The 25,084-nt window shown below is 39.4% G+C and overlaps 1 protein-coding gene across 1 annotated transcript; it reads left to right on the top strand.

Annotated features, from left to right (window-relative positions):
• The first annotated feature begins 22,305 nt into the window (after positions 1-22,305).
• Positions 22,306-23,522, top strand: LOC147003409 (vomeronasal type-1 receptor 4-like). The gene has a single exon (XM_085840985.1). The coding sequence runs from the start codon at positions 22,608-22,610 to the stop codon at positions 23,520-23,522; it is 915 nt and encodes a 304-aa protein (XP_085697111.1). The 5' UTR covers positions 22,306-22,607.
• Positions 23,523-25,084: the final 1,562 nt, after the last annotated feature.

Raw genomic sequence — 25,084 nt, 5'->3', positions numbered from 1 at the left:
TTCCAGGACTCCGCCGAACTTAGGAACGTTGTCTGCACAGGCGAGAGTGTGCACCACAGAAGCTGAAAGTTTCTGGGACAGGCGGGAGTCACAGAGCCTCTGAGGCAGCGCCCTTTTTGGGCTCCAGAAATCCTGCCACCCTCCCAGCTAGAGGACAGGTGTCCTCCCGGCTCAAGAGCCCTTTACCTCAGGAGCTGCGGTAGCCATCTTGTTTCTGGGACTCTGCTGAACTTAGGAACTTAGTCTGCACAGTTGAGAGTGTGCACCACAGAAGCTGACAGTTACTGTGACCTGCCAAAGCAACACAGCTTCTGGGAAAGTTCCTGTTTTGGGCTTTCATCTTCGGCCAGGAGGAGGTCCAAACGCCAGATATCTGTGCACCTTCCCTATAAGAGGAGAGCTTGCCAGCAGAGAGTGCTCTGACCACTGAAACTCAGAGGAGAGAGCCTTTCTCCCAGGTGTGCTGATAGACGGTAACAGAATCACCACGAAAACAATCTCTAAACAGAGACAACTATAATAACTAAATCCAGAGATTACTATATGGCAAAAGGCAAACATAAGAATCTTACTAACAGAAACCAAGACCACTCTCCATCATTAGAACCCAGCACTCCCACTTCGCCCAGTCCAGGGCACCCCAACACACCCAAAAAGCTAGACCCGAATTTAAAAGCATATCTCATGATGATGGTAGAGGACATCAAGGAGGACTTTAATAACTCACTTAAAGAAATACAGGAGAACACTGCTAAAGAATTACAAGTCCTTAAAGAAAACCAGGAAAACACAACCAAACAGGTAGAAGTCCTTAAAGAAAAACAGGAAAACACATCCAAACAGATGATGGAAATGAACAAAACCATACTAGACCTAAAAAGGGAAGTAGACACAATAAAGAAAACCCAAAGCTAGGCAACGCTGGAGATAGAAACCCTAGGAAAGAAATCTGGAACCATAGATGCGAGCATCAGCAACAGAATACAAGAGATGGAAGAGAGAATCTCAGGTGCAGAAGATTCCATAGAGAACATGGGCACAACAATCAAAGAAAATGGAAAATGCAAAAAGATCCTAACTCAAAACATCCAGGAAATCCAGGAAACAATGAGAAGACCAAACCTACAGATAATAGGAGTTGATGAAAATGAAGATTTTCAACTCAAAGTACCAGGAAATATCTTCAACAAAATTATAGAAGAAAACTTCCCAAATCTAAAGAAAGAGATGCCCATGAATATACAAGAAGCCTACAGAACTCCAAATAGACTGGACCAGAAAAGAAATTCCTCCCGACACATAATAATCAGAACAACAAATCCACTAAATAAAGATAGAATACTAAAAGCAGTAAGGGAAAAAGGTCAAGTAACATATAAACACAAGCCTATCAGAATTACACCAGATTGTTCACCAGAGACTATGAAAGCCAGAAGAGCTTGGACAGATGTTGTACAGACACTAAGAGAACACAAATTCCAGCCCATGCTATTATACCCAGCCAAACTCTCAATTACCATAGATGGAGAAACTAAAGTATTCCATAATAAAACCAAATTCACACAATATCTTTCAACGAATCCAGTCCTTCAAAGGATAATAAAGGGAAAACACCAACACAAGGATGGAAACTATACCTTAGAAAAAGCAAGAAAGTAATCCTTCAACAAACCTAAAAGAAGACAGCCACAAGAACAGAATCCCAACTTTAACAGCAAAAATGACAGGAACCAATAATTATTTTTCCTTAATATCTCTTAATATCAATGGAATCAACTCCCCAATAAAAAGACATAGACTAACAAACTGACTACACAAACAAGAAACAACATTTTGCTGCTTACAGGAAACTCATCTCAGAGAAAAAGATAGATACTACCTCAGAATGAAAGGCTGGAAAACAATTTTCCAAGCAAATGGTATGAAGAAACAAGCTGGAGTAGCCATTCTAATATCTAATAAGATTGACTTCCAACCCAAAGTCATCAAAAAAGACAAGGAGGGGCACTTCATACTCATCAAAGGTAAAATACTCCAAGAGGAACTATCAATTCTGAATATCTATCCTCCAAATACAAGGGCAGCCACATTCATGAAAGAAATTTTATTAAAGATCAAAGTACACATTGCACCTCACACAATAATAGTGGGAGACTTTAACACACCACTTTCACCAATGGACAGATCATGGAAAAAGAAACTAAACAGGGACACAGTGAAACTAACAGAAGTTATGAAACAAATCCATCTAACAGATATCTACAGAACATTTTATCCTAAAACAAAAGGATATACCTTCTTCTAAGCACCTCATGGTACCTTCTCCAAATTGACCACATAATTGGTCACAAAACAAGCCTCAACAGATACAAAAATATTGAAATTTTCCCATGCATCCTATCAGATCACCACGGACTAAGGCTAATCTTCAATAACAAAATAAATAATAGAAAGCCAACATTCACGTGGAAACTGAACAACACTCTTCTCAATGATACCTTGGTCAAGGAATGAATAAAGAAAGAAATTAAGGACTTTTTAGAGTTCAATGAAAATGAAGCCACAACATATCCAAACTTATGGGACACAATGAAAACATTTCTAAGAGGAATACTCATAGCTCTGAGTGCCTCAAAAACAAACTAGAGAGAGCACACATTAGCAGCTTGACAACAAACCTAAAAGCTCTAGAACAAAATGAAGCAAATTCACCCAAGAGGAGTAGACTGCAGGAAATAATCAAACTCAGGGATGAAATCAACCAAGTAGAAACAAGAAGAACTATTCAAAGAATCAACAAAAGGAGGAGCTGGTTCTTTGAGAAAATCAACATGATAGACAAACCCTTAGCCAGACTCACTAGACGGCACAGGGACAGCATCCTAATTAACAAAATCAGAAATGAAAAGGGAGACAAAACAACAGATCCTGAAGAAATCCAAAACACCATCACATCCTTCTACAAAGGGCTATACTCAAGAAAACTGGAGAACCTAGATGAATTGGAGAAGTTTCTAGACAGATACCAGGACACAAAATTGAATCAAGATCAAGTTAATGATCTAAACAGCCCTATATCCCCCAACGAAATAGATGCAGTCATTAATTGTCTCCCAACTAAAAAAATTCCAGGACCAGATGGGTTTAGTGCAGAGTTCTATCAGACCTTCAAAGAAGATCTAATTCCAGTTCTTTACAAACTATTCCACAAAATAGAAACAGAAGGTTCTCTACCCCACTTATTCTATGAAGCCACAATTACTCTGATACCTAAACCACAAAAAGACCCAACAAAGATAGAGAACTTCAGACCAAGTTCCCTTATGAATATTAATGCAAAATCCTCAATAAAGTTCTTGCTAACTGAATCCAAGAACACATCAAAACAGTCATCCATCCTGACCAAGTAGGTTTCATCCCAGGGATGCAGGGATGGTTCAATATACAGAAATCGATCAACGTAATCCAGTATATAAACAAACTCAAAGACAAAAACCACATGATCATCTCGTTAGATGCTGAGAAAGCATTTGACAAAATCCAACACCCCTTTATGATAAAAGTCTTGGAAAGATCAAGACTTCAAGGCCTCTACCCAAACATGATAAAATCAATCTACAGCAAACCAGTAGCCAACATCAAACTAAATGGAGTGAAGCTGGAAGCAATCCCACTAAAATCAGGGATTAGACAAGGCTTTCCACTCTCTCTCTACCTATTCAACATTGTACTTGAAGTCCTAGCCAGAGCAATTAGAAAACAAAACGAGATCAAGGGGATACAAATTGGAAAGGAAGAAGTCAAAATATCACCTTTTGCAGATGATATGATAGTATATATAAGTGATCCTAAAAATTACAACAGAATACTCCTAAACCTGATAAACAGCTTCAGTGAAGTAGCTGGATATAAAATTAACTCAAACAAGTCAGTGGCCTTTCTCTACACCAAGGATAAACAGGATGAGAAAGAAATTAGGGAAACAACACCCTTCACAATACTCACAAATAATATAAAATACCTTAGTGTGACTCTAACTAAGGAAGTGAAAGATCTGTATGCTAAGAATTTCAACCGATTGGAAAAGGATTTTACCTATCCTAAATCAGATAGGGTAGTAATATCCAATATATATAAAGAACTCAAGAAGGTGAACTTCAGAAAATCAAATAACCCCATTAAAAAGTGGGGCTCAGAGCTAAACAAAGAATTCTCACCCGAGGAATACCGAATGGCTGAGAAGCACCTGAAAATATATTCAACATCCTTAATCATCAGGGAAATGCAACTCAAAACAACCCTGAGATTCCACCTCACACCAGTCAGAATGGCTAAGATCATAAATTCAGGTGTCACCAGATGCTGGCGAGGATGTGGAGAAAGAGGAACACTCCTCCAGTGTTGGTGGGATTGCAAGCTTGTACAACCACTCTGGAAATCATTCTGGCAGTTCCTCAGAAAATTGGACATAGTACTATTGGAGGATCCCGCAATACCACTCCTGGGCATATATGCAGAAGATGTTCCAACCGATAAGAAGGGCACATGCTCCACTATGTTCATAGCAGCCTTATTTATAATAGCCAGAAGCTGGAAAGAACCCAGATGCCCCTCAATAGAGGAATGGATACAGAAAATTTGGTACATTTACACAATGGAGTACTACTCAGCTATTAAAAAGAATGAATTTATGAAATTCCTAGGCAAATGGATGGACCTGGAGGGCATCATCCTGAGTGAGGTAACACAATCACAAAGGAACTCACACAATATGTACTCTGATAAGTGGATATTAGCTCAAAAACTTAGGACACCCATTATATAAGATACAATTTGCTAAACGCATGAAACTCAAGAAGAACGAAGACCAAAGTGTGGACACTTTGCCCCTTCTTAGAATTGGGAACAAAACACCCATGGAAGGAGTTACAGAGATAAAATTTGGAGCTGTGACGAAAGGATGGGCCATCTAGTGATTGCCATATCCAGGGATTCATACCATGATCAGCTTCCAAATGATGACACCATTGCATACACTAGCAAGATTTTGCTGAGAGGACCCAGATATAGCTGTCTCTTGTGAGACTATGCTGGGGCCTAGCAAACACAGAAGTGGATGCTCACAGTCAGCTATTGAATGGATCACAGGGCCCCCAATGAGGAGCTAGAGAAAGCACCCAACGAACTAAAGGGAACTGCAACCCTATAGGTTGAACAACAATATGAAATAACTAGTACCCCGGAGATCTTGTCTCTAGCTGTATATGTATCAAAAGATGGCATAGTAGGCCATCGCTGGAAAGAGAGGCCCACTGGACTTGCAAACTTTATATGCCCCAGTACAGGGGAACGCCTGGGCCAAAAAGGGGTGTGGGATGGGTAGCAGAGTTGGGGGGGTGGGTATGGGGGGACTTTTGGGATAGCATTGGAAATGTATTGAGGAAAATACCGAATAAAAAATTGAAAAAAAAAAAAGAAATCTCCCAGTATTATTGTGTGAGGTGCAATGTTTGGTTTGAGCTTTACTAAAGTTTCTTTAATGAATGTGGCTGCCCTTGCATTTGGAGCATAGATATTCAGAATTCAGATTTCTTCTTGGAAGATTGTACCTTTGATGAGTATGAAGTGCCCCTCCTTATATTTTTTGATAACTTTGGGTTGGAAGTCGATTTTATTTGATATTAGAATGGCTATTCCAGCTTGTTTCTTCAGACCATTTGCTTGGAAGTGTTTCCCAGCCTTTCACTCTGAGGTAGTGTCTGTCTTTTTCCCTGAGATGGGTTTCCTGTAAGCAGCAAAATGTTGGGTCCTGTTTGTGTAGCCAGTCTTTTAGTCTATGCCTTTATATTGGGGAATTCAGTCCATTGATATTAAGAGATATTAAGGAAAAGTAATTGTTGTTTCCTTGTATTTTTGTTGTTGGAGTTGGCATTCTGTTCTTGTGGCTGTCTTCTTTTTGGTTTGTTAAAGGATTACTTTCTTGCTTTTTCTAGGGTGCAGTTTCTTTCCTTGTATTTTTTTTCTGTTATTATCATTTGAAGGGCTGGATTCGTGGAAAGATAATGTGTGAATTTGGTTAAGTCATGGAATACTTTGGTTTATCCATCTATGGTAATTGAAAGTTTGGCTGGGTATAGTAGCCTGGGCTGGCATTTGTGTTCTCTTAGTGTCTGTATAACATCTGTCTAGGATCTTCTGGCTTTCATAGTCTCTGGTGAAAAGTCTGGTGTAATTCTGATAGGCCTGCCTTTATATGTTACTTGACCTTTTTCCCTTACTGCTTTTAATATTCTATCTTTATTTAATGCAATTGTTGTTCTGATTACTATGTGTTGGGAGGAATTTCTTTTCTGGTCCAGTCTATTTGGAGTTCTGTAGGCTTCTTGTATGTTCATGGGCATCTCTTTCTTTAGGTTTGGAAAGTTTTCTTCTATAATTTTGTTGAAGATATTTGCTGGTGCTTTAAGTTGAAAATATTTATTCTCATCTACTCCTATTATCCTTCCATAGGTTTGGTCTTCTCGTTGTGTCCAGGATTTCTTGGATGTTTTGAGTTAGGATCTTTTAGCATTTTGCATTTTCTTTGATTGTTGTACGTATTTTCTATGGAATCTTCTGCACCTGAGGTTCTCTCTTCCATCTCTTGTATTCTGTTGCTGATGCTCACATCTATGGTTCCAGATTTTTTCCTAGGGCTTCTATCTTCAGCATTGCCTCACTTTGGATTTTCTTTATTGTGACTACTTCACTATTTAGGTCTAGTATGGTTTTGTTCATTTCCATTACCCGTTTGGATGTGTTTTTCTGTTTTTCTTTAAGGGCTTGTAACTCTTAAGCAGTGTTCTCCTGTATTTCTTTAAGTGAGTTATTAAGGTCCTTCTTGATGTCCTCCACTATCATCATGAGATATGCTTTTAAATCCGGGTCTAGCTTTTCGGATGTGTTGGGGTACAAAGGACTGGCTGTTGTAGGAGTACTGGGTTCTGATGATGGTGAGTGGTCTTGGTTTCCGTTAGTAAGATTATTAAATTTGCCTTTCGCCATCTGGTAATCTCGAAAGTTAGTTGTTATAGTTGTCTCTAGTTAGAGCTTGTTCCTCTCATGATTCTGTTAGCCTCTATCAGCAGACATGGAAGACTAGCTCTCTCCTGAGTTTCAGTTGTTAGAGCCCTCTCTTCAGGCAAGCTCTCCTCTTGCAGAGAAGGTGTACAGATATCTGGCGTTTGGACCTGCCTCCTGGCAGAATATGAAGGCCCAAAACAGGGTTTGTCCCAGAATCTGTGTAGCTTCTGTATTCCACCCTCTCACCTGCCCAGAGTAGTCTCAGCGGGATCCGGGAACCAAGATGTCTCCCCCAGATGCTGTGGAAAAGCTCTCCCGGGCAGGCCAGAAACCTCTCCTCTGGCAGGGAAGGTATCCGGGTGTCTGGAGCTCAAAACGTGGTCTGCCCCAGAAGCTCTGTGGCTTCTGCCTGTCCCAGAAGCTGTTCGCCTTTGCAGTCCACACTCACCTGTGCAGACCAGTCTCGGTGGAATCTGGGAACCCAAGATGGCTCCCCCAGATGCTGTGCTAAAGCTCTCCCGGTTGGCCTGGACACCTCTCCTCTGGCAGGGAAGGTATCTGGGTGTCTGGAGCTGGAAACACGGTCTGCCCTAGAAGCTCTGTGGCTTCTGCCTGACCCGGAAGCTGTCAGCTTCTGCATTCCACACTCTCCCCTGCGCAGACTAGTCTAGGTGGAATCGGATGTCCTCATTCTTAATACCTGTGTAGCATTGCATTGTGTAAATGAAACACATTTTCTGTATCCATTCTTCTGTCGGGAGACATCTGGGTTGTTTCCAGTTTCTGGCTAAGACAAATAAGGCCACTATGAACATGTGCCCCTCTGTCATGGTGGGGCATCTTTTGAATATATACCCAAGAGTGGTATAGCTGGGTATTGAGGTAGATCTATTTCTAATTTTCCAAGGACTTCCAGATTGATTTCCAGAGAGGTTGTACCACCTTGCAATCCCACCAGTAATGGAGGCATGTTCCTCTTTCTCCACATCCTCACCAGCATCTGCTGTCACCTGAATTTTTGATCTTAGCCATTCAGAGTTGTGTGAGGTGGAATCTCAGGGTTGATTTGATTTACATTTCCCTGATGATTAAGGATGTTGAACATTTTTTCAGTTGCTTCTCAGCCTTTCAGTATTCCTCAATTGAGAATTCTTCCTTTAGTTCTATATCCCATTTTTAATGGGGTTATTTGAATTTCTGGAGTCCAGCTTCTTGATTATTTGAATATATTGGATAGTAGTTTCCTATCAGATTTAGGATTGGTAAAGATCTTTTCCCAATCTGTTGGTGCCCTTTTGTCTTATTGAGTGTCTTTTGCCTTCAGAAGCTTTGCAATTTTATGAGGTTCCATTTGTCAATTCCGCATCTTACACCACCAGCCATTGCGGTTCTATTCAGGAATTTCCCCCCTGTCTTCTAGGCTTTTCCCCACTTTCTCCTCTATAAGTTTCTGTGTCTCTGGTTTTATGTGGAGTTCCTTGATCCACTTAGACTTGAGCTTTGTACAAGGCGATAAGAATGGATCGATGCACATTCTTCTGCACAATAACTGCCAGTTGAGCCAGCACCATATTTTTTTGAAAATGCTGTCTTTTTCCACTGGATGATTTTAGCGCCCTTGTCAAAGATCAAGTGACCATAGGTGTGTGGGTTCATTTATGGGTCTTCAATTCTATTCCATTGATCTACCAGTCCATTGCTCTACGAGTACCATGCAGTTTTTATCACAATTGATCTGTAGTACAGCTTGAGGTGAGGCATGGTGATTCCAACAGAAGTTCTTTTATTGTTGAGAATAGTTTTTGCTATTCTAGGGTTTTGTTATTCCAGATGAATTTGCACATTGCCCTTTTTTACTTGATGAAGAAATAAGTCGGATTTTTTTATGGGGATTGCATTGAATCTGTAGATTGCTTTTGGCAAGATAGACATTTTTACTATATTAATCCTGCCGATCCATGAGCATGGGAGATATTTCCATCTTCTGAGATCTTTTTCAATGTTTTCTTTCAGATACTTGAAATTCTTTTTTTTTGAAGTTTTAAAATGATGTGTTTATTAAAATCAGGTAGGCTGCAGAATTATTTCACACCATCACATGTTTCCATATGCTAGCTGTTCCACTGGGACAAGGTCAATGAAACTTGACTAAGATGTCTGTTTTGATTTTGTACAGCATAGATTTATTAACAAAAAGGACATCAAGTAACCTCATAACAAAATTTAGAAATAATTTTAATAATGCTGACATGTAATAAACTTTCTAAGACATAATGTATTTCCTCAAAAATAATAAAAGTTTAAAAGAAATAATAAAGTATGTAGAATTTGGTGTGCATATAAGACACTCATATTAAATAAAGGTTTTTTTCCATGGAAATAGATACACTACAAAACGCTTTCAATATAAATAAATGTTATTACAAAGCAAACTCAATGACTTATTTCCTATTACTGTACAGAGACCATGACCAAAACAACTATGGAAGGAAGCTTATGTACTTACAGTTTCAGATGGAAATTCCTCACCTTCATTGCAGAGATCATGGTAACAGACAGGTATGCATGGATTTGAAGCAGTATTGGAGAGTTTACATGTTGAGATGTAACCAATGACACACCTCCAAAAAGGCCATCCCTTCTTATCCTTTCCAAATAGTTCTACCAACTGTGGACCAAACATTCATATATTTGAGCCAGTGAGAGCCATGCTTATACAAATCAACACCACACGTTAAAGACAAATAAAGGTGGCCTTTTTATTTTCAAATTCATCTTTTTCTAACTCCAGATTACATTCCTCTAAAATTTGATCTGCAAATATCTCAATAAATAATAAATTCAAAAATAACAACCATGGGCACCAACCAGCAGGTGCCAGGCTCTCTACAAGTATCCCATTTTATACAGTCCTTAGGGGAATCCTAATCTGCTCAGTAGAGAGAAATCAATTTTGTTCGAGGTTCTGCTTATCACAGCAGTTCAAGAGTCCTTGAGAGAGACTGATTTGCATTCTGAGTTCTAAGTTCAAATTCTCATGGAATAGCCTCATTCACTAGGCTTAGATTATACATACAAACCTAATTTAATAAGCCATTGGGAGAGGATTGTGCTCAGATGGGATTTTCTTCTGAAACAATAGGAATAATGGGATCATCACAGACATTTTGTAGGACTAAAAACTGCATGAGGTGACAGACGGTGGGTAGATTCCAAAATAAATAAGAAAATGTAAACAGGTAGTATTTTTGTTATATTTGGAAAATATACTATTTTAACTTTCTGAAGTTGTAATGAAGCTAATATTTTATGACAGTATTTACTCACACAATAAAGAATGCCAACTGATAAAAAGAAGTACAACTAATTGTAGAAGATTAAGGACAAACAGATCTCTAGTTAAACAAAATTATTCTTGAAACTACTGGGGTGTTTTTGTTTGTTTGTTTTTGTTGTTTTTTTTTTCAATTTTTATTTTTTTAATTGGGTATTTATTTCATTTACATTTCCAATGCTATCCCAAAAGTCCCCCCCACACTCCCCCACCCACTCCCCTAACCACCCACTCCCACTTTTTGGCCCTGGCATTCCCCTGTACAGAGGCATATAAAGTTTGCACAACCAATGGGCCTCTCTTTCCACTGATGGCCAACTAGGCCATCTTCTGATGCATATGCAGCTAGAGACAAGAGCTCCGGGAGGGGGCGGGTATTGGATAGTTCATATTGTTGTTCCACCTATAGGATTGCAGATCACTTCAGCTCCTTTGGTACTTTCTCTAACTCCTCCATTGGGGGTCCTGTGATCCATCCAATAGCTGACTGTGAGCATTCACTTCTGTGTTTGTCAGGCCCCGACATAGTCTCACAAGAGAAAGCCATATCTGGGTCCTTTCAGCAAAATCTTGCTAGTGTTTGCAATAGTGTCAGCGTTTGGAAGTTGATTATCGGATGGCCGTCTCTAGATGGTTCATCCTTTCATCTCAGCTCCAAACTTTGTCTCTGTAGCTCCTTCCATGGGAGTTTAGTTCCCAATTCTAAGAAGGGGCAAAGTGTCCACACTTTGGTCTTCATTCTTCTTGAGTTTCATACGTTTAGCAAATTGTATCTTATATCTTGTTTATTCTAAATTTCTGGGCTAATATCCACTTATCAGTGAGCACTTATTGTGCTATTTCTTTTGTGATTGGGTTACCTCACTCAGGATGATGTCCACAAGGTCTATCCATTTGCCTAGGAATTTCATAAATTCATTCTTTTTAATAGCTGAGTAGTACTCCATTGTGTAAATGTACCAAATTTTCTGTATCCATTCCTCTGTTGAGGGGCATCTGGGTTCTTTCCAGCTTCTGGCTATTATAAATAAGGCTGCTATGAACATAGTGGAGCATGTGCCCTTCTTATCGGTTGGAACATCTTCTGCATATATGCCCAGGAGTGGTATTGCGGGATCCTCCAATAGTACTATGTCCAATTTTCTGAGGAACTGCCAGAATGATTTCCAGAGTGGTTGTACAAGCTTGCAATCCCACCAACACTGGAGGAGTGTTCCTCTTTCTCCACATCCTCGCCAGCATCTGGTGACACCTGAATTTTTGATCTTAGCCATTCTGACTGGTGTGAGGTGGAATCTCAGGGTTGTTTTGAGTTGCATTTCCCTGATGATTAAGGATGTTGAATATATTTTCAGGTGCTTCTCAGCCATTCGGTATTCCTCGGGTGAGAATTCTTTGTTTAGCTCTGAGCCCCACTTTATAATGGGGTTATTTGATTTTCTGGAGTTCACCTTCTTGAGTTCTTTATATATATTGGATATTACTTCCCTATCTGATTTAGGATAGGTAAAATCCTTTTCCAATCGGTTGAAATTCTTAGCATACAGATCTTTCACTTCCTTAGTTAGAGTCACACTAAGGTATTTTATATTATTTGTGAGTATTGTGAAGGGTGTTGTTTCCCTAATTTCTTTCTCATCCTGTTTATCCTTGGTGTAGAGAAAGGCCACTGATTTGTTTGAGTTAATTTTATATCCAGCTACTTCACTGAAGCTGTTTATCAGGTTTAGGAGTATTCTGTTGTAATTTTTAGGATCACTTATATATACTATCATACCATCTGCAAATAGCGATATTTTCACTTCTTCCATTCCAAATTGTAATCACTTGATCTCCTTTTGTTGTAAATTGAACAGGATACGGCTTCAAGTAGTATATTGCTTAGGTAGGGAGGAAGTGGGCAGCCTTGTTTAATCCCAGATTTTAGTGAGATTGCTGCAAGTGTCTCTCCATTTAGTTTGATATTGGCTACTGGTTTGCTATATATTGCTTTTATTATGTTTAGGTATGGGCCTTGAATTCCTGATCTTTCCAAGACTTTTATCATGAATGGGTGGTGGATTTTGTCAAATGCTTTCTCAGCATCTAAGGAGAAGATCATGTGGTTTTTGTCTTTGAGTTTGTTTTTATAGTGCATTACATTGATGGATTTCTGTATATTAAACCCTCCCTGCATCCCTGAAATGAAGCCTACTTAATCAGGATGGATGATCATTTTAATGTGTTCTTGGACTCGGTTTCCAAAAATTTTATTGAGTATTTTTGTATCGATATTCATAAGGGAAACTGGTCTGAAGTTCTCGTTCTTTGTTGGATCTTTGTGTGGTTTACATATCAGAGAAATTGTGGCTTCATAAAATGAATTGAGTAGAGTACCTTTTGTTTCTATTCATTGGGATAGTTTGAGGAGAATTGGAATTAGGACTTCTTTGAAGGTCTGGTAGAAGTTTTCACTAAGCCCATCCGGTCTTGGGCTTTTTTTTTGAATGGGAGACTATTAATGACTGCTTCTATTTCTTTAGGTTATATGGACTGTTTACATCATTAACCTGATCCTGATTTAACTTTGGTCCCTGGTATCTGTCTAGAAATTTCTCCATTTCATCCAGGTTTTCCAGTTTGGTTGAGTATAGGCTTTTAGAGGAGGTTTTGATGATGCTTTCGATTTCCTCAGGTTATGTTTTTATGTCTCCTTTTTCATTTCTGATATTGTTAATTAGAAAAATGTTCCTATGCCCTCTAGTTAGTCTAGTCAAGGGTTTATCTATCTCATTGATTTTCTCAAAAAAAAAAAAAAAAACCAGCTCCTAGTTTGGTTGGTTCTTTGAATAATTCTTTTTGTTTCCACTTCATGTATTTCATCCTAGTGTTTGATTAGTTCCTGCCATCTACTCCTCTTGTGGGAATTTGCTTTCCTTTGTTCTAGAGATTTTAGGTGTGCTGTCAAGCTGCTAATGTATTCTCTCTCTTGTTTTTTTTTTTTTTTTTTTTTTTTTTTTTTTTTTTTTTTTTTTTTTGGTGGCACTCATACTTATGTGTTTTCCTCTTAGAACTGCTTTCATTGTGTCCCACAATTTGAATATACTGTGGCTTCATTAAACTCTAAAATGTCTTTAATTTCTTTCTTTATTTCTTCCTTGACCAAGTAATAATTGAGTATAGTGCTGTTTAGCATACATGAAAATGTTGGCTTTCTATTTTTTATGCTGTTATTTAAGATCAGTCTTATTCTGTGGTGATCTGACAGGATGCATGGGATAATTTCAATATTCTTGTTTCCATTGAGGCCTGCTTTGTCACCAATTTTGTGGTCAGTCTTGGAGAAGGCATCATGAGGTTCTGAGAAGAAGGTGCATCCTTGCTTTTTATGATAAAATGTTCTGTAGTTATCTGTTAAATCCATATGCTTCACAACTTCTGTTAATTTCAATGTTTCTCTGTTTAGTTTCTGCCTCCAAGATCTGTTCCTTGATGATAGTGGGGTGTTGAAGTCTCCCATCATCATTGTGTGAGGTGCATTGTGTGCTCTGAGCTTCTGTACAGTTTCCTTAATGATTGTGGATGCCCTTTTGTGGGAACTAAAGGGGTTTCTGGGAAAGGAGGGAGGAGGGAAGAAAGCCTGCAACTGGCCAGAGTTCCTCCTATACACTGGGCAGGCGGATGCAGGAGGTCTGCCAGATCTTTTCCACTCAACCCTAGGCGGGCTGCCACATCTGCCTGTCCTACTTATGTAGCCAGTCTGCTAGTCCATGTCTTTTTATTGGGGAATCAAATCCATTGATATCAAAAGCCACCAAGGAAAAGTAATTGTCGCTCCCTGCCATTTTTATTGTTAGAGTGGGGATTCCTCTCCTGCGGGTATCCTCTTTTAGGTTTGTTGAAAGATTACCTTCTTGCTCTTTCTAGGGCACAATTTCCCTCCTTGTGTTGTACTACTCCATTCATTATCCTTTGACGGGCTTGATTTGTGGAAAGATATTGTGTGTATTTGGTTTTGTCATGGAATACTTTGGCCTTTCCATCTATGGTAATTGAAAGTTTTGCTGGGCATTGTAGCCTGGGATGGCATTTGTGCTCTCCTAGGGTCTGTATAACATCTGTCCAGGAATCTCTGGCCTTCATAGTCTCTGGTGAAATGTCTGGTGCAATTCCAATAGATCTGCCTCTGTATACCACTTGACCTTTTTCCCTTACTGCCTTCAACCTCCATCTTTATTTAGTGCATTTATTGCTTTGATTATTATGGGTCAGGAAGAATTTCTCCTCTGGTCCAGTATATTTGGAGTTCTGCAGGCCTCTTGCATGTTCATGGGCATCTTCTTCTTTAGGGTAGGGAAGTTCTCTTCTATAATTTTGTTGAAGGTATTCACTGGCCCTTCAAGTTGAAAACCTTCATTCTCATCCATACCCATTATCCCTAGGTTAGTCTTCTCATTGTGTCTGATTTCCTGGATGTTTTGAGTTAGGATCTCTTTGCGTATTGCATTTTCTTTGGTTGTTGTGTCCATGCCTGCCATGGAATTTTCTGCACCTCAGATTCTCTCTTACATCTCCTGTACTCTGTTGCTGATGTTCCCATCCATGATGCTGAGTGGTCTTGGTCTCTGCCAGTAAGATTCCCACGTTTGCCTTTTGTCATCTGGTAATCTCTGGTGTAAATTTCCAGCTGTCTCTGGCTGTAGATTGTTCCTCTTGTGGTTCTGCCAGCCTTGTCAGCACTCCTGGAAGTCCAACTCTCTCCTGTGTTCCAGTGGTCAGAGCAGGCCCCCACTCCTCTTGCAGGGAAGATGCACAGAGGTCTGGCACCCAGATTCACTTCCTGGCTGATGGTGAAGGCCTAAAGGGACCCTGTTCAAGAAGCTCCATTGCCTCTGCGGCCCACTTGCTCTCTTGAATGGACTGATCTCCAAGAGACCTGGGATACAAGATGGTGTTCTCACCTGGTCCCACAGCCAAAGCCCTCCTTGGAGGCTGATTCTCCTCCTCAGGGAAGGTGCCCAGAGGTCTGGGTCTCAGCTCTGTCTCCTGGCTGAGGATGAAGGCCAGAAGAGACCCTGTTAAATAAGCTCTGTTGCTTCTGCACCCCACGTGCTTTCTTGCATGGACTGGTTTCCAAGAGACCCGGGATACAGGATGGTGCTCTCACCTGAGTCCTGGGTCAGAGACCTCTCTGTAGGCTAACACTCCTCAGTGATCTGAAGATCATGGGCATGCTAGGGCACTTGTGGCTTGGGGAGTCCCCTGGGGACCATGTGACTATGCACTGAATTTGTGCCCAAGGTGGCCCTGTGCTGGATGGAGCCAAACAGAAGGAACCACAGCTACTGGTTGTGCATGCTTCCTGCTGGCACAGAACCCTCCCCCCCCCCACTGTCTTGGAAGAAATGTGATCCACTCACCAGAGATCTCAAGATCCTGGGTGTATTAGGGCACCTGTTGTGTGGAGAGTCCTCTGGGGACCATGCAACCCTCTGCTGAGTTCATGCCCAAGGTTGATTGGGGCTGGTGCCCACCTGGATCCTTTGCTACTGTCTCCCCTGTCCTCATCACCCAGGGCTCTTAGTTCTCATTCACAGATGAGCAGATCTGGCTTAACAGTGGGAGAACGCATGCATCCCAGTCTGACCAAGATCTTACTAGGTCTAAAAGAAACTCTGGATAAACTCCTAACTTGGGTGACCATTAACATATCTGGGGGGTTCCAGGGTCACTGGACCATGGGTCCCACCGCTGTGCTGCTGATTTTCCCAGCTCAGCACAGGAGAGCACACCTGAGCAGAGCTTACAATTTCAGAAATAGCCAGGCCAGGGTAGCTCACCCCTCTGTTGCTGTGAGTATAGAGATCATGGCCCCCATGGGTTCCTAAGGGAATGATGACTTCCCAAGTGTATTTTTAAACAATAGAATATTAATGGTTTTTAGCAAAGTTGTCATTGGGTTTGACATTTGGATTGTGATTTGTAGCAGCTATAGTATCAGTCTGGGTTGGTTTCTGCCCACAGCATATCCAAGAACCATTGTGCACTGGGCTGGATTTGAAGAAGTGAACCTTATCAGGTTGGATGGGTTAGGAGGATCTGGAATGACATGAATACAGGGAAATAATCACCTTTGGAGACAGTTTTGGGTGAAACATCTCTTTTGCTTTGGGGTGAATTCGGGCTATATAAACATTGGGGACTGGGTAAGTGTTTGAGTGTGAGTTTATGTCATTGGCAAAAGCTGAAGTACTAGGAATCCCTCATTTGCATAAAGAAGAATTCCAGATGCTAGTTAGACATGTCTTCATAAATTAGATAGGAACTCTGATCTAAAACTGACCATCAGGTTATGTGACTACCTTAAGGGTGACAGATATGGTGTTGTACAGACTACATGTGCAGGTATATCCAGAAACAGAACATGGAAGAAACAGTCCTACTTCTGTCAGACTCATCATGAGATTTTTCAGGTTGGACATGCCTCAACCTCACTCCTGCTCTGGACTGACTTTCCCATTCATACAGCTTTCTGGCTTCATATCCCTCCCCAATTTTTATGAAGGCGAGATTCCATCTGCTAGGGGCCAAGCCCAGTGGTTCTTCTTTCTTGTTGGTTCCTCTTGAGGGAGTCAATGGGGAAACACATCTGCAGGGAGTAAGACTTCAAGTTACAAATTATTTGGGGCTATTCTTTAACAAGTCATTTACCTATCTTAAGTCTATGACACTTTTCTAATTTAGCTGACCTGACTGAGCTCCTTTAAGTTAGTTACTGTTCATCACCTAATCATAAGGCAGCAGGGGATTAAGTTAAGTAGCCTTTGTTCAATCTCCACAGAAATTACAGGGCTCTAACTTCAAGCCTGCTAGTTGAAGTCACAGGAAGAAAATGAGACACTTTGAAAAGTGCTTTTAATCTTTATTTCTAAATTCTCTCTAAATGGTTCATATGAGAGTTGTCTAAGAAAAGAGGATTCTGGTTAGAAAAGGGGGAATATTTTTTTTTCTTTATCTGGCCTCAGCATTTATACATCTATCAGAATAAATGATCACAAAGGTTAAAAATTCATCACAAGTGAAGCTATTAGAAAGAGGCTTGGATCTCCCTCTGGGTTTGACCTCCTGTTGAAGGATGTTAATGTTGATAAAAAACAACTGGAAAGCAAGTGAAGGCTGGCAAGAAACATTGATCAGTTACAGGTTATTTAGTGTGTCTATTGGGGTAGTGATTACTCATGATTCCTAGACAACATTACTACTCCCATATATCACTGATGGAATTGTGAAAGTGAGTTTTAAGTTTCGGTAGCATGGTACCAACATGACCAATAGATTCAATTTTTAATCCCTAATAATCTGCAAGCTCCATATATGAAGGTCTCCTGCATGCAATTGCCTGTGTTTCAGTAAGGAATACAGGGAAAGAGCTGGGGATAGAGGAGGTGAAATTGTGTTATAGAGAGATCTCAATTCTGGTCGGACAGCCCTGTGTTCTTATATTTTTTAAGACAATTATAAAGCATCTACAGTGGTGTATACTGAGAGGGATATAAGTAAGCTGGGAAGTAGCAGAGTTAGAATGAAGAATAACAAAAACACCCATAAGAATAAAGGAAAGGGAAGAGAGTGGAGGGTACATGGCTTGGCAGTAGCCACAGATCATGGATGTCCTTCCAGGAGATCTTGTTGTTCTATTGTGGATGGCCTGTCCTCTGGGTCCACAGAGAGTTGGGAAATCTTCTTGGTTGTTGTGGTTATGTTGGACATTTATAGTAGGAACCTAAATAGGCCTATGCTAGTTCTGTGGAAAAACACAGCCAAAGTAGTTACACATTTTGTGTGTGTGTGTGTGTGTGAGGGGATATCCTACCTTCCAAATAAATTCCATTGTATCTTAACATTGTACCCGATGGGAGGAATTACTCCTGGTAAATGCCAATGGAAGGAGATTGGAGGGTGTTTGAAGCTCTTGTAAATGTTAAATAGATTTAGGGTACTAAGACCCATCTTGTTCAGTGGGTAGGTGGGTTGTTTTGTTTTGTTTTGTTTTGTTTTGTTTTGTTTTGTTTTATAAGTTAGATTCTAGGGTTTGCTGTGTTCTTTCTATTATCCTTTGCTTGACTCTGTTTGTTGTTCAAGAATCCCTGTGTGGTGGGCAATTTCACATTGTGAACAGAAAGCAGGGCCATTGTCAGTTTTTATCTGTTGGAGAATGCCCATAAGGGCAAAGGTGGAGAACATAAGTTGAATTTACCTTATTGATTTTTTATTCATTTGAGCAATAGCCCACATAGAATGGTAGTATGAATCAAAAATAAGAAAGACATTTTTGTCCATGGAATTGGGAATGGGTATGATATCAATTTGCCATAGGGCATTGGGTATGAGAGTCCAGAGTTTGATGTCCATAGCTTGTAAAGTGTCTGTAGTAATAGGGATGCACAACAGGAAAATGTTTTTATTCTTTGAGTTGAGCCAGAGGGACATGGGGAAATGGGCTTGCAACCATTTTATATTTGTTTTTGTATATGAATGGGATTTATCTGCTTGCTCAACAGAGGCAATGAACATTTCTGTAGAGGCAGTCTGATCAACAAGGAAGTTTCCATCAGATATCTGATCTGGAAGGGGACTATGAGATCTGGCATGTTGCAGGTAAGGGGAAAATGAATCTTTAGTATGAATGGGGGGAGTGGATTGTGTCTAATTTGACAGAGAATCTTCATAACCAGGGAGTCAAATTAAAAGATTTTACATTGTATCTAAAAGATTAAATGGAATAGGGATTTCTTTTAGAGCTAAAACATATAGCATATAGGTCCTTAATTTGGAAGAAATGATAGAACAACACTTGAATAGGATACCAGAGGTGTTCATTTTCTAGGGAGTGGCATTTTTGTCATTAAATATTGAGGAGACCCTGGTGATGGATATCTTTGTAAAGAGCCTGGGGGTGGGGAAATAACCACAAGTAAGGAAGAATAGAAACTCATTTTTCATTAGGGTAATGGTTATCAACATGTTCTGGGAATCCTATTAAGTTAATAAAAAAGCAGGGGTGATTTACGAGTAGCTGTGACTATTAGAGATAGAAAAAGCTATAACAAGAATATCAGGTTATTTCTCTGTGTTTTGCTCTATACCTACGATTTCCAATGCTAACAACTAGTGTATCCACTACAGTTAGAATTCTAGATGCACTGCACAATAGGGTGTGGAGCCATCCCAGCATACTTTGGGACTGCTATAGGGCTCCCCCAAGTGTAGCAGAGTAGTGAAAACCTGTACATGGATATCATATCCTCTCATTCCAGGGATCCAGATGTAGTTCAATATATGGACATCTATCCACTTAAACCACTACATAAACAAATTCTAAGAAAAAAGCCCACATGATTATTTTATTAGGTGCTGAAAAGTAATTGGCAAAATTCAACATCCCATCATGTTAAAAGTCTTGGAAAGATCAGGAAATCAAGGCCCATACATGAACATAGTAAAAGCAATATAAAGCAAACCAGTAGCCAACATCACGCTAAATGGAGAAAACCTTGAAATAATCCCAGTAATATCAGGAACAAAGCCAGGATTCCCATTGTCTGACTATATATTGAATATGGTACTTAAATTTCTAGCTAAAGCAATTTGACAACAAAAGTAGTATAAAGGGATCCAAACTGGAAAGTAAAAAGTCAAAATATCACTATTTGCAAATGATATAGTAGTATATTGAAGTGATCACAAATATTCAACCAGAGAACTCCTACAACTGATAACCGCAGGAAAAACTAACTTAAAAAAGATTACCCTTCCTATATTCAAAGAATAAACAGGCTCAGAAATAAATTAGGAAAATGACATGTTTCATAATAGTAACAAACAATATAAAACATCTTGGTGTGATTCTAACTAAGCAAGTGAAAGATCTGTATGACAAGAACTTCAAGTCTCTGAAGAAAGAAACTGAAGTTCTCAGAAGATGGAAACCTCTTCCCTGCTCATGGATTGGCCAGGTTAGTATAGTAAAAATGACTGTCTTGCTGAAAGCAATCTACAGATTCAACACTATCTCCATCAAAATTCCAACTCAATTCTTCATAAAGTTAGAAAGAGCAATTTACAAATTCATCTGGAATGACTAAAAACCCACTTTGTCATACTAAAAAGTCCTTATCTGTACATGAGAATATACAAGACACCAGATCACATTTCCAGACACATATTGTCTGTCTGGAAGTACTTGATTTTAGCATGATTTTGCAAAAAGGAAAGCATATGGTGCAATGTACCAACCCCCCACTCCCCCAGGAAATGCATGTAAGAAATCTCTTGATCTCCTCTGGAGTGTTTCTTTCTACTCTTGATGACAACATCAATTCAGAACTTAGAATCTTTCAAAGGAAACTTGACTAGTCATTAAGATCTAACAAACTCTTGGCATCATCCTTAATTACCAGAAAGTGAAAATGATGATTTGCTCTGGGGATAAATGTATTTTATTTCATTAGAGGTATTGCAACATCCCCACACAGACACAATAAATAATATCACAGATAACACAGTAATGGGCTCTCTGAGTGATGTCAGGGCCACACACTGTCTCTTCATGAGCTCTGATAGTGGGTCTCAGTCAGTGATCAGTGAATCACTTCATGGAAAATATGGGGCAGGTAAGGATTTCTTTTGGACCTGTCTTCGGAAATAGTTACACAGAAAAGGTCATCAATCGGAGTGGAATTCAGAACTCTGTTTCTGCAGTAACTCTTAGAAGTAGGCCTTCATCCCTGTGAGCATCTCCATCATTGATAAATGTAGGTGAGATTCCTGCAATTGTAGATTTTTGCTTAGACTAGATTTCTTATGCAATCAATGGTGTTTTGTAGAACCAACATTAATCATTAGAATGACTTCCTTTTTATCTCCAGAGTTTACCTAATCATGTCAGTCATTTCCTTTGTGTAAAAAATGTCTATTCCATGGCTCAGGATTCATTGAAAAATTTCTTCCACCTGACGACTATATGTGAGAGGACAGGTTTTTAAATGTAGGATGAAGGCTTATTTTTTCCTATGGACAGCAAAATAAACAAAGTAAGTTTCAGAGTAAACATGATCTATCTGAAACTGAGTTTCAAAAAAGAATCTTTGTGTGTAAACACTTAAACTGTAATTGTTTCAATGATTTCAGTTGTGTATGGCAAAAAACTGTAGATTAATCAGTTTTGTGTACAGCACCTAATTCCTTAGAAAAATAGATAAAGTTCAGATATTTATAAATTAATGATATGCTTGGGTTCCAGACACTTTTATCCTACATATATGATATATGTGTAAATCAAGTTTCTTCTATGTGAGTAGAATAATAGTGACATTTTCAGAATCATTTTGCATTCTATCATTATGGTAAAGATTGTAAAAATTTATCAAACTAGATGGATTATTTTAGGGGGAAATTCTTCAGTTTCATTCTTTTTTTAAATTATAACGATTAAATTTGTAATTTGTTCTTTAAAGTTTTATTCATTTAGTATTTCAAAAATTTGTGTTTTACCTGCAGTTATAGCAGTAAATAGCATATCCCCTTTAATTGGATTTACTGACAGTTGGACGATGACATATGGATGGTGGAAATTGAACTAAGGTCCTCTGGAGCAGCAACCAGTGCACTAAATCGCCGAGCCATCTCTCCAGCCTTGTATTATTATTATTATTATTGAGAAATACTTATTTTATTTTATGTATATAAATATTTTGCTATTGTGAATTACAGGAAATACAGGAAAAAAGTGCCATAAAAGTCAATAAACAGCATTAGATCCAGAACCAACGATCAAAAACCAAATTTGTTCTTCTTAACACATTATTATAACATTTGGAAATATGCTGAATTCCAACCAAGCAAAAATACATGCTTGTCTATAAATGTTAATTTATAAATATGAAGATCCCATATGGGTTAAAATGTGGGTCATGTTATTGACCAACTCAGATAATGCTGCATCACACACACAGATCCATCATAGGGAAAGACAAAGTAAAATAGTTGTAAAGTTGATATTCTGGATCAATGTTCATGCAGTGTTTCCCTTTAACATGACCATGCAGATAAAGTAGAGCTGCCCTTCGTGGGGGAAAGTGTCTTCAAATAAATCGAAAAGGTCAGGATTTGAGAAGACTCAACCAGCACTGCCAACCTGATCACTATTCTGTTGTCCAATGAAGTTGTCTCCATGTTGCTTCAGAATAAATCTGTGAAAACCACAGAGGAAGTGGCTCTTCAGGTCCTCTTACTTTGCCAGGTTGGAGTTGGGACTGCAGTCAACATTTTTCTGTTTGTCCATAATTTATCTCCATTCTTGAATGGCTCTCAACAGAGACCCATAAAAGTCATTCTAGCCAACTTGGCTGTGGGGAATACCTTGATTCTCCTCTTTGCATTTCCAAACAATTTGACACTTTTTGTTCCAAAGGACCCCCCAACTGACCTAAAATGTAAACTTGGGTACTTCATTTGGCTGGTGGGTCGAAGTACAAACATGTGCTCCACCTGCTCCCTGAGCACTTATCAATTTTTTACTCTTGCTCCTGGTACCTGGGGTAGGGTGATGCTCCGTGGAAGAGCCCCCAAAATTGTGAGGTATACCTGTTATAGTTGTTGGTTGTTCAGTGTCTTAAATAATGCTCACATTCCAATGAAAGTCAGTGGTCCCCAGAAAACACATAATGATAGCAATTCTAAAAACAAATGGGTTTGCTCCACCTCTGGTTTCAGTATAGGCATGCGCATCTTGTCATTTGTCCATGATGCAGTGTTCATCAGCATCATCATCTGGAGCAGTGTCTCCATGGTGATTCTCCTGAACAGACACCACGAAAGACTGCAGCATATTCAATCCACAAATCAGAAGCTCAGAGTTTATGCTGAGACTAGAGCATCCCACACCATCCTGATGCTGGTGGTCACATTTGTGACCTGTTATCTTCTAGACTGCATTTGTAGTTTTCTTCACATTTCTTTTGTGGACTCTCGGCTCTGGTTGAGACGTGTCAAAGAAATTTTAGCTGTAAGCTTCCCTACCTTTTCTCCATTACTGTTGATCTTTAGGGATCCCAATGATCCTTGTTCTCTGCTATTCAGCTGCTGAAAATGACAGTCCAAGTGACAAACATTCCTTATAACTCTCCTTACAGCCATCAATATTCCGTTTTCTTGGAATATGTTTAAAATCTTTTTTAACCCACTGTTGAGGATAGCCCTAGTGCTATTTGTAATTTGATGTTACAAATAGGGGAGGGGCTATGAACAAGGAATGAGTCAGAACTCAGGTGATTTCCTGTAAACCACAGTCTCATCTTGATTGGTAAAATAAAGGCTTGAGCTAGTGATGGGCAGGGGAAGGAAATATGGAGCTGAATGTTGGGAGAGAGAAGAAGGAGGGGTTGGAGAGAGAGAGAGAGAGAGAGAGAGAGAGAGAGAGAGAGAGAGAGAGAGAGAGAGAGAGAGAGAGAGGATGACACAGGAAGTGGTGGATGGAAAGCAGAGCAGAAGCACATGGCCTTGAGAAACCACAAGTTATAAGGGGTCTCAGATGGAGAGGATAGTACTGTAGTGGTAGATCTGGCTAATCTAGGTATACAGCTTGTATTCATATTAATTGAGTTGTGCTTTCATTGCTGGGGCATATTTGGGTTGGAGAATTACCAAAACAGCCCACTAGTATAATATGAGCACTAGGGAGTTTGAGGTGGTTAGATTGTCATGCAATACATTGCTGCTCAGACTATAGCTGCATATCAAGTTGAGCCTATGATGTAGAGAAACTGTTTCACATCTCTCTGCTCCTTGAGAAAGGAAATAAGAAATGATAAAGGAAGCCAGGATTCACAAAAACTCAAATTATTTCAAGAAGTATTTGCTGTATGATCCAAATGTCCATGTTCTTGATTATTTTTTCTTTTAATGAGGTGGCTGTCTCAAACAATATAATTCATTTTATTTGAAGAATTTTCAGACATTTTTATCTCAAATCTATGGGGCTTATAACCTGTATTTAATTGTCAATTGTCAGACATTAATTTTAGTAGAAATAGGAGATGTGTGCTTGTCCTAGAACAAAATAAAATACCTAAACAAATATAATATATTATACTGCATTTTGTGTATTATTTCCACATTTATTAGTCCCAAATGCTGTCATGTTACTTAGGAAAAAATACTATACAATGAAACTTGCTTCTCATGCATACAGGTTCATTTACTTTGCCAAAGGAAGTCTTGCTCTTTTCCCATGAAGGTTTGCTTTTTATCACTGAAAATCCAATCTAAGTTCCTAGTTTCCTTTTTCTTTCTCTTTTTTCCATTTATTACCTTATTTACTCAATTTACATCCCATTGCTGCTTCTCATTGGCTAGTCTCCTCTCATATAGTCCAACCCACTATCACCCCTCCCCTTCTCCTTTGAGAAGTTGAAGGCCTTTCCTTGGTATCTCCCAAACCTGGCACATTAAGTCTGTGCTAGACTTGGCACATGTTTTCCCAAAGAGGCCCCAAAAGACAGCCCAGTTAGAAAAATAGGATAAACTTCAGGCAACACATTGGGGGGCTATTCCTTTTCCACTTGTTGGTGGGATCTATATTAAGGCCAAGTTTCACATCTGCTATTTATGTGTGTGAGGGGCCTAGATTCAATCCCTTTATGCTCTTTG

The sequence above is a fragment of the Mus caroli genome, unplaced genomic scaffold (genome assembly GCF_978045245.1).
Source record: "Mus caroli unplaced genomic scaffold, Mus_caroli_1 scaffold_8, whole genome shotgun sequence".
Lineage (NCBI taxonomy): Eukaryota > Metazoa > Chordata > Mammalia > Rodentia > Muridae > Mus > Mus caroli.
Note: the sequence above shows the minus strand (reverse complement) of the source record. Positions and strands in the feature narration are given on the sequence as shown.

Excerpts from the sequence above, each read along its gene's own strand:
- LOC147003409 (XM_085840985.1), top strand. The coding sequence starts at position 22,608 with ATGTTGCTTCAGAATAAATCTGTGAAAACCACAGAGGAAGTGGCTCTT.